Source organism: Chinchilla lanigera, unplaced genomic scaffold (assembly GCF_000276665.1).
Source record: "Chinchilla lanigera isolate Chin_1 unplaced genomic scaffold, ChiLan1.0 scaffold00032, whole genome shotgun sequence".
NCBI classification, from domain to species: Eukaryota; Metazoa; Chordata; class Mammalia; order Rodentia; family Chinchillidae; genus Chinchilla; species Chinchilla lanigera.
In genome coordinates this window covers 440,244-450,712 of record NW_004955433.1, presented here as the reverse complement: position 1 = coordinate 450,712, position 10,469 = coordinate 440,244, and the positions used below count along the sequence as shown (strand labels likewise).

Here is a 10,469-nt window from a genome sequence, read left to right as displayed (position 1 = left end):
TTCTGAATTTCTGTGGAGTCTGTAGTAATTTCATCGTATTCCTTCCTTATTGCATGAATCTGAGTTCTTTCCTTCATTTTCTTGAGAAGGTTGGCTAGGGGTTTATCAATTTTATTTATTCTTTCTAAGAATAAACTCTTTGATTCATTTTTTTGGAGGGTTTTTTTTTTTTTGTCTCAGTTGCATTAATTTTTGCACTAATCTTTATAATCTCCTCCCTTCTTTGGGCTTTGGGTTTGACTTGTCCTTCTTTTTCTAAAGTTTAAAATGCAGCATTAGGCTATTTATTTGTTCTCTTTCTTTTTTCCTGACATATGAATTCACCGCTATAAATTTTCCTCTGAAGACTGCTTTCATTGCATCCCATAGATTCCGGTAACGTGTATTTACATTTTCATTCGTTTGTAGGTATTTTTAAATTTCCTCTTGAATTTCTTCTGTGGCCCATTGGTTGTTCAGGAGGTTTATGTTTAATATCCAAGTGTTTATGGAGTTTTTGGAGTTCCTTTTGTGATTAATTTCCTATTTCATTGTACTGTGGTCAGATAATATGCACAGGATAATTTCTATTCTTTTGCATTTCAGAAGGTATGCTCTATGGGCTAGAATGTGATTTATTTTAGAGAAAGACTCATGTGCAGCTGAGAATAATGTGTATTCTGGTTTTGTGGGGTGGAATACTGTGTGTCCATCTACTAAGTCCCTTTCTTCAGAGCTTTAGTTCAGATCTGTTATTTCCTTGCTGATTTTTTTGTCCAGTGGACCTATCCTTTTGTGTCATTGGGGTGTTGAGGTCCCCTGTTACAATAGTGTTATCAATTTTATGGGTTTTCATGCCTGTTAAGGTTTGTCTTATGTAATTTGGAGCTCTGATATTTGGTGCATACATGTTTATGATTGTTGCCTCTTTCTTTTGCAGTTTTTCCCTGACAAGTATGTAGTGACCTTCTTTATCTGTTTTGATGATTGTTGGTTTGAAGTTTACATTGTCTGCGAACAGAATAGATACACCTGCTTTTTTCTGGGTTCCTGTTGCATGGAGGATTGCTTTCCATCCTTTGACTTTTAGTCTATGAATTTCCTTTTGAATGAAATGTTTTTCCTGTATACAGGGTATCATTGGATTTTGTTGTTTAATCCATTCTGCCAGTGTGTTTCTTTTGACTTGAGAATTGAGGCCATTTACGTTTAGTCATAACCGATACATTTTGATTTATGATTGTCATGTTATTTACTTGTGTTGGTGTCCTACTTTTTCTACCTGTGTACTTGTTTGCTCTCTTTGACGTTTCCTTTCTATTGTTCTTGAAACTGTGGTCAGATTTTTCTCCATCTATAATATCTTTTAGTACTCTTTGTAATGCTGGCTTGGCACGCATGAAGTTCTTCAACAGTTCCTTGTCATGGAAATATTTTATTTCTCCATTGGATTTGAGGGATGGTTTGGCAGGGTACATCAGTCTTGGTTGGAAGCTATTCTGTCTTAGGACCTGTAATACTTTGCTCCAAGCTCTTCTCAATTGGATGGTTTGTGCTGAGAAGTCTGCCGTGATTCTGATGGGCTTTCCTTTATAGGTAATCTGTTTCTTTTCTCTAGCAGCTTTTAATATTCTGTTCCTTTGCTGGAGATCTGGGAATTTGACTATTATATATCTGGGAGTGGTTTTATTTTGGTTGTGTTTGGTTGGAGTTCTATATGTGTCATTTACCTGTATATCAGGTTCTGCTTCCACGTTTGGAAAATTTTCTGCTATTATTTCTGCAAATATTCTTTTTATGTCAGCTGTGTTGCCTTCTGCTGTTTCATTGACTCCTATAAGTCGTTCATTATTCCTCTTTGCCTCATCTTGCAACTGTTGAATTGACTTTTCCTGGATCCTTTTTAATTTTGTGGGATCCTTTCTTTCATGGTCACTAGCTGCCATGCTGTCTTCAAAGTCTGAGATTCTATCTTCAGCTTCATTCAAGCGGTTTTGGCGGTTTTCAATGGAAGCTTTGTTTTCCTGGAGGCCTCTTTGAATCTGATTCATGTGTTCTAGGTCTTTTTCATATTTGTTATTTAATTCTACTGCATATTGCCTTTGTTCTTCTATTTTCTTATATGATTCTTCTTCAGACGTTTTGAGCAGTTCTTTTATTATTTTTTTCTTTTTTTTTTTTTTGCCTGACAGATTATTTCTGATCACATCTATTCTATGGCCTTATGGAGTTGTTTCTTTACTTCCACTGTAATCATTTCAGCTATTTCAGGCATGTGTTTAGCAAGTTTTCCTATGTCAATGTCTCCTGTACTTGTTCTGAGTAGAGTGGAATTCTGTGATTGTTTTAGTCCTTTTTTTTTGTCATGTTTGCTACCAGATGCAGAAAGCTCAGTTTCCCTCTTCAGTGGCTGCACAGCAAAGGCCGATAGTGTCCCGAGTTTTCCTGTTGGTCAGGTTTGCCTCTCAGTGTCTGCTGAGAAGCACTGCTTAGCCTGGGGTTTTCTGGCAGTTGTTGATTTGTATCTAGTTATCCCAGGTCTCAGATGCAGACATTGGTGTCAGCTGATGGCAAACGGTCTAATCCAGCATCCCCTTGCAGTTCAGGGCACGTGCATGGCCCTGACTCGGGTTCCACTGGTGTGACAATCCCAGTCTAGTGGACCTATGTCCCCAGGCAGTTCAGGTTACAGGCAAAACCAGACTGGAACTGCAGAGCCGACAGTTTGTGAACCACCTGATTCTGTGTCTACAGTCAGTTCAGGACACATACAGGAAGCAGATGTGGGCTAGACCTACAGCAATCACAGACTGCTCTTCCCTGCGTCTCCACAGGGGAACCGGGCACAAGTAAAGCATGGACTTGCACCACTGGACGAGGAGCTCTTGGTGCACTCGCTGAATTGGTGCAGGGCCCCCGCAGGGAGGGCCCACACATGAATCCTGGTTACGGCCGTCCCTGAGGCTTCTGAGTGAAGAATTCCTGCCTACCGTTGGTGCACGGAGGGCAGAGACTCCAACTGTAATGGCGGCAGCTTCCTGGATTGCCTGCTTTGCCCCCAGGAAGCCTTGGCTCTCTCCGGGAGTTTCAGCTGGGAACCATGGAGGTGGGAGTGGGTTACAGCCCGCCTGATTCTGCTTCTTAGTTAGTTTAGGACGTGTGCAGGAGCCAGACCTGGGCCACTCAAAGAGCAATGGCAGACTGCCTGTGCCTGTGACCCCCAAGGAGGTTCAGATGCAAGTAAAGCACAGACTCGAATCATGGGACCAGCAGCTCTTGGAGCACTTGCTCACTCGGCACAGGGACCATGCAGGGAGGTCCCACTCGTGAACCTGGGTGAGAGCAGTCCCTGGGGCTTCTGAGTGAGGAATTCCTGTCTGCCATAGGTGCACGGAGGGCAGAGACTCAGACTGTAATGGCAGTGGGGTCCTGGATAGCCCACTCTGCCCCCAGGAGGTAGATGGGAAATACCTGGCTCTCTCTGGGAGTTTTAGCTGGGAACCGTGGCAGTGGCAGTGGGTCGCAGCCTGCCTGGTTCTGCTTCTTAGTCAGTTCAGGATGTGCACAGGAGCCAGACCTGGGCCGCTCGAAGAGCAATGCCCCCATTGCTTTTGGACAATGGTCTGCACTTTCTTCAGCCCTCTAGCTCAGACTACTGAGCTTTGCAATGCAGATCCTTTGTCCTGACAGAGACTCACACACGCAACTACCGTGAGTTTTCAGGCTTCCAACTGTGGTTGCTCCTGGATCCTCTGGATCACCAGCACACAGAGGGCCATATTGGAATTTCCTACCTGTTGTCCTGTAGATGGCCCTTGTGACTCTTCTACTTTTGATTTTGTAAATCAGTCTAATAAATTTCTTTGTATAGTTGTATGTATGCTTTATATAGATTTGGTTCCTATAGAGAACGCTAACTAGTACAGTCACTAAAGGAATAAGCAGGTTTGAGGATGCTGTGGTGCCTCTCTTCAGAAAATTAGTTCATTTCACTATTCAGGCCTTGAACAGAATTTGTCATGAACTGAGTCAAATTTCCTTGTAAGGTTCAGAGTAAATAACATTAATCTGTTCCAGCCCCTACCAATGTGATTGCAAACCAATTTTCATTGGAAACTGAATCAAATTTTCCTGTAAGGTTCAGTGTGAAAAAGGTTAATCCATTTTGAATCATATGTATTTTTATAAGCACAGGAATATAAAACAAGACTCAGTACAGAATGAAGGGAGAAAACACTAACCTGACTTAACTCATTATTGGCTGATACATATTTTTCTTCTTCATGACAACTGCACACTTTTTACCATCATGCTTGCTCTGCACTTTCTTTGGGGCTGTGCTTGATCAAATAATACTAGGTGACACCGTATGTGCTAAAAGTCTTACAAAATCTTGCTTTTTAGAGCAAGTGTGTACAGGTCTGTCTGCAACCACAATCTTTTGTTTTTACTTTAAAGATTAAAAAAACTAACAAAACAACAGTGAAGATAAAATCAAAACAACACAAAAAACAACAAAAACGATATATGACCTCAAAACAAAATGATAGGAATTGACAATGGTTGCTACATCACATACTGTTATCTTCAACAAAGTGGCTCAGTCCACAAGATGTAAGAATGTAAGACTGATCAAACAATCAAAGACAGTAATAGGTAAAAAAAAAAAAAATTGGAAATGATGCAGAGCTTCACCATACAAGATGGTAGAAGCTCAACAATGGTTCTTATACTGCATATTGTTTTCAAATTAATCATTCTGATTACCAGATTCAAGTGTGCAAAATTGGTCAAGAAAATTTTAAGCATTGACTGTTCCTCACAATAAACCACAGACATCAACAATACACCTATCCCAGCTATCTTTTCTTTTAAAAAAATTTATTTTAAAGAGAATAGTAAATGAGAAAAAAAAGAATAGCAGCATACCAGCATCACAAACATAAACAAACCAAAGCAAGAACATTAAAAGTGAAACAGGGTTTCAAGACAAAATAAGAAGAATTAACAGTGGTTGTTATATTACATATTGTTATCTTCAACTACATTGCTCAGATTACCAGATGTAAGAATGGAAGATTGTTCAAGCCATTAAAGAGAACAAGAAAATAATTATTTGATAAAACATTAGAAATGGTACAGAGTTTCACTAGACAAGACGGTAGGAATTCACCATGGTGATTCCACTGCATATTGTTACCTTCAACAGTTATCTTTGTATATACATATAAATTTTGTTTTTCATATTAAAGAAAAAGAAGAAAAAACCAAAATAACAAAAATAAATACATAAGCAAAAGAGCTTAGAGAACAATAAAAATGATACAGAATTTCAAAACATGGTGATAGGATATTAAAAATGGTTGTTATATTACATAATGTCATCTTCAAAATGGTGCAACCACAATCATGACCAGAGGAAGACATGACCATGTGGCAGAAAGCACAGAGTGTCTGCATTTAAGTTCACTGGGGGAAGATGGCCTTGCTCAAGTTTGGTGCCCACTGAGGAGTTTGTAAAAGGAAGCAAAATTTTGGCAAACTTGAACCAAATTGGTCATGAATAGAAGCATTTGTGAGCCATGCTACTAGTGTACATGAAAGGAAATTAAAAAGACCTGAGCCATTTTATGGGTTGTGACTGAAAAATATCTTTACTTTGTATTCTAATCTTATGTCAATTGGTTTTTAAATTATAGATTGATTCTTACTTTCTCTGTATAATTTCATCAACCTGCATTAAATGTATTCAGTTAAGACTCTAAATTAGTACAACTTTGTATAATGTGGAACAATAAGTCAATATATTTTTATGCTTACAGTGGGATCATGAGACCTGGCCTCAATGCCATTCTGGGACCTTCAGGTGCAGGCAAAACTTTGTGAGTATAAAAGAAAGTTTAGGTCAGCCTTGTTTGTGCAGTTTCAGTATCCTTTTAAAAATCACTGTTACATGAGCTAGGGTTGGTTCAGTATTTGCTATAAATGTGTGTTCTGGTCCTTGGTGCTGTGGATGATGTTCAGTTGGGCCAGCTTGTGAAACACTACGAAGTCTTATTGGTCAGGTTTACTACTAGGACATTTAAACTGATTGGTTTTCAGCAGCCAGTATCATGAACCAATGGAATGTGAAAATAAGTGGATAATATTTGAAATGTTAAGATGTAGCAGATGTGTTATGCTATGTCATGAGTCTTATATAAAAGAGCACATGGCCTAGGTTGGAACCTCCAATTTCCCACACCAGGAGGATAATTTGGGAGGTCTGTGCCAGATAAACCAATGATAACATATTTTTCTTTTCTGGGGCTTCATGTAGCACATAATGAATCTATATATTTAGGTAAACTATATAATTTCTTAGCCAGTTTATTTTCTAACTAGAGCAGAAAATGCGAGAGTCATAGCCTGTGTTTTAGGGATAGAAACCACACAACATGTATATCCTCTTACAGGTTATTAGATGTGTTAGCTGCAAGAAAGCATCCAGAAAAATTCTCTGGAGATGTTTTGATAAATGGAGAACCTCACCCTGCCAATTTCAAATGTGGATATTCAGGTTATGTGGCTCAAGTAAGTATTACTGGCTTTGCATTTTAGATTTTCTCATTTTTATGTGGGCAAGTGCCATGGTTTATGGTTTCCAGCTGATTATAAAGTATGCATATAGAACTAAGTTTCTTTACATCAGCTTTTAATAGTTATGTGCTAGATATAGTGTAGCATTAAATGAAGATATAGAGCAGATACGAACTCTGACCTTTGTAGGGCAGTGGTATCAATTATAGCTGGTGTATCTGTTCCAACAGGGTCTTGTGTTATGCTTTCTTTACATTTCTCTCTCTCTTGAAGCTGTCCTTGGCCAATCATTGTAGGAAGAAGTCTGAAAGTGTTTGCTACTAATGATCATGAGATGGGATGAAAGACAATAAAAAGTAGGTAGAAAGGAGATATGGAAATTGAAATTTTAAAATTATGCTTAAAAAACAAAATTATACTTTTAGAAAAACTGTAGCAAGATAAGCTTTTGTTTTTCTGCTTTTGGAGGCCACCCCAGGTGGAGCATCCTTCTTAATACTTACTAAAATAGTGTTAAATTCCTAAAGGTCATTTACAGTAGCTTATAAATTCCAGGGTACTAGACCTGTCCCTTTCACCTGCAAGTTGCCTTTTCCTCCAGCCCCCAAAACATCAACCTTGGCAGCAGCCTTTCTCAACCTTGAATACATGCACCATAACCTGACTAACAGTAAAAACACACATTGTAGATCACTTACATTAAAGATACTCCTTTCAGTGTGCCTTCTCCCAGCTTGGAACCTGTCTCATTTCTGAGTGTGTATCTTTTTCTAGGGTCTGGCTTACAATCTGTAATGAATCTTACTTGTGCCTCTTTCTGACATGTGCTAAAAATTCTTTTTTGCAAGAGAGTCAACAAAACACAAACTTAGTATAAGACAGCAAGACAGCCATGTTTGCCAGTATTCTCCTTGGATGTGCAAATGTGGGTGAAAATTATTCCAGTGGGTTCTGTGACTGTCTAACATGTAGCTATTGTATTGTGTGGAAAGGAATGGTCAGCAGTAGTGAGAGCTTTACTTTGGTGTGTTATGTTGCTTGATTAAGTTACATGCTGTACAGTGATGGATGAGCTTAGAGAATTCTCAGTTTGTCACACTAAAGTACTATTTGCCCTAAGGATGATGTCATGAAGGTCACACTGACGGTGAGAGAGAATTTACACTTCTCAGCAGCTCTTCGGCTTCCTACAACCATGACGAATCACGAAAAACATGAAAAGATTAATGAGGTCATTGAAGAATTAGGTCTGGAGAAAGTGGCAAATTCCAAGGTAATGTGATTAAAACCATTAAAGTCAAAGCCACATAACAAGACTTTTCTTCTGTGAAAAATATGATCATAATCAGTATTGGTCTATGTTTGTGGTCAAAGTGATTGCTTTTGTAATAAGGAGAAAAGTTTCTAGCTACATCATAAGGAAATTTAAATTACCTGGAAAAATTAATTTCAGGATGGTTGAATACTGGGGGTGGAACAAGTTCTAGGAAGTAAACCTGTTCTTTGTGTAGTGGTTTTCAAATCATCCCCACCAGCCTCATTGTTCTGGATCATCTAATAATGTTGCACTAACTTTTCTACTTGTACTTTTCTCTTTTCTAACTTAGGAATCCACCTTTCTCTGTTACTCCAGGGAAGTTTGTTCTATTGGTTTTTAAGGTTCATTTCTGGAACTGATAAATAATGAGGCCCAAGGATTTTTGTTCAGTACATTTTACTTGCTGTAGTTCTCCAGTTGTATTTTTATGACCTTTTACCTCCTTCGTCTCTCCTTTTTTTTCAGACTGTTCTACATGAGGCTCACATTCAGGTTTTAGAAATAGACTTGGGAGCAAAAGTAAAAATGAAAAAAAAAGAAGGAGATAAAGAAACTTCCTATTTTTGAGGCTTGTGCAGATCCACGAATACAAATCAGAGGAAGGGGTGGCCTCTCCACTTGAGAACCTCCTATAAAAGAAATCCTGCACAGACATTTGGGGTTTTAGGTGAAGATGTGCTATTTAGATGATAGTGGCTGTGCTTTAGCCCAGTGTTACATCCCCTACTTAGGTCAGTGTAAAACAAGGGCTCTACCAACTGCTGCTTCCCATGACACTTGCTGAAAGACTCTTGTGAACTGTTCTTGTTTGGAAGAATCATGCTGCAGTGCCACTATTTACCATTTATTTTCTTATCATGAATGATCCATTTTTCTTTATCTCAGTCCATTCCACTTGATTGTGCCTTTCCCATAAGGCACTTTCTTTTACTCTTTTTTTTTTTAAATCTATTTATTGTTCTGCATTACTCTGTGGGATTTTGAGCGAAAGCATTGAAAGAAATTATTGACTTCTTAAAATTCATAGAAAAATGATTGAAACAATTACAATTTTTAATTTTTATATTATAAACATAAAATAACATAAATTCAGAGAAAATAATTACTTCATTGATAATATTGTAGGAAACCATCTTGATATTTTAGTTTTTAATATTGTATTCCAGAATTTCTCAACTCTTTCTTATTGATGTAATTTTAAAAATTACATAATATTTCATGTAATATTTTAAATTACACAGTGCTGGCATGAAGTTTTTCACCAAATACTGGTGACTGTGGTTGTTTCTCCTGGTGATATTTTGTTTTAGGTTGGAACTGAAGCAATCCACAGTGTGACAAGAGCAGAAAGAAGAAAGATCAGTGTCGCCATGGAGTTGGTCACTGATCCTTCCATCTTGTTCCTGGACGACCCCACAAAAGCTTTAGACTCGAGCACAGCACATGCTCTTTTTCTACTCCTGAAAAGGTGACTACTATGGGGAGGGGAGCTGTTCTTTTATGTATTTATTATCTGGTTACTTCTGGGCACCAGATGTTCTTGGTGCTGAGGATGCAAATTGAAAGTGCAGAGTTCCTTCCTCTTGTGTTACAGGGGAGCAGTCAGTCAACACAGCAATGCTATCAAGAAAGATGAAAGAGAAGCACAGGGAGGGAGGGGTGGCCATGGTGGCTGTGAGGGCTAATTTGAATAGCAGGAGCATCAGAGAGGACCTCTGGACTGTGGTATGTGAGCTGCAAGCACAGGAGTGGGACCAGGCTGGATTTGGCTGAGAGAGCTTTAGCTGAAGGAACTGCTAGTATCCCTGAGGCCAAGCCAGCCTGCTGCACGTGCTACACCAAAGAGACACGGGGGACTGAACCCAGTGAATAAGGGGAGTGGAGGTTGGCTAAGGTGCTTTTGTAGTGAAATACCACAGACTTGGTGGCTTAACAATAGAAATTTAATTTTTTACAGCTCTGCAGCTTGAAAACCTGAAATCAAGGGGTTCATAGCATTGTTCTTCTGACCCTCTTTCATTGCCTTGGAGATGACCATCTTCTCCCTGTGTCTGTCTGTGTCCTTGTCGCCTCTCAAATGGACCCTATCACCCACTCAGTGATCTTGTTCAGACTAGTTGCCTGATGAGTATGGAGTTATCATCACTTCTAGACCCATAGTAGACAAACCCAAGAAGTGCACACTCCTATATATATATGAATGGTGGAAGTACACTGGTGAATACATTGTAAATCTGTGATTTCTCTGTGCAAATAAGTATAAGTACATATTTATACCATTTGTGGGCGGGGGGCTTAGCAACACTTTTTTCTCAAGGTAGAATAATTAATAGTAATCATAAAGTACAGGAAAATTTAAGAATAAAGAGGTGATTTTTCTTTTAATATTTAGTTCATATAACACAATAATGAATATATTTTTAGACTACTTAGGGTGATTATTAACAATCTGGACTTCTGGAATGTGCCACAGAGATTCTAATTCGGTATTGGGAAAGACTGTACAGGAATCTGAATTTTAATAAGGCTTCTAGTGTATTGTACATCATTCAAGAATCCTTTACCTATTTAGAATAACCATTAAAATAAGTAT

The 10,469-nt window shown here is 38.6% G+C and overlaps 1 protein-coding gene across 1 annotated transcript in view; it reads left to right on the top strand.

The window, feature by feature from the left end:
* LOC102007264 (ATP-binding cassette sub-family G member 2-like) overlaps positions 1-10,469 on the top strand; it is an 86,874-nt gene that overhangs the window by 35,343 nt on the left and 41,062 nt on the right. The window contains exons 3-6 of the mRNA XM_005388159.1: positions 5,802-5,861; positions 6,435-6,552; positions 7,679-7,831; positions 9,187-9,344. Of these exons, the coding sequence (XP_005388216.1) occupies positions 5,802-5,861; positions 6,435-6,552; positions 7,679-7,831; positions 9,187-9,344 (489 nt within the window). The remainder of the gene's footprint in view (positions 1-5,801; positions 5,862-6,434; positions 6,553-7,678; positions 7,832-9,186; positions 9,345-10,469) is intronic.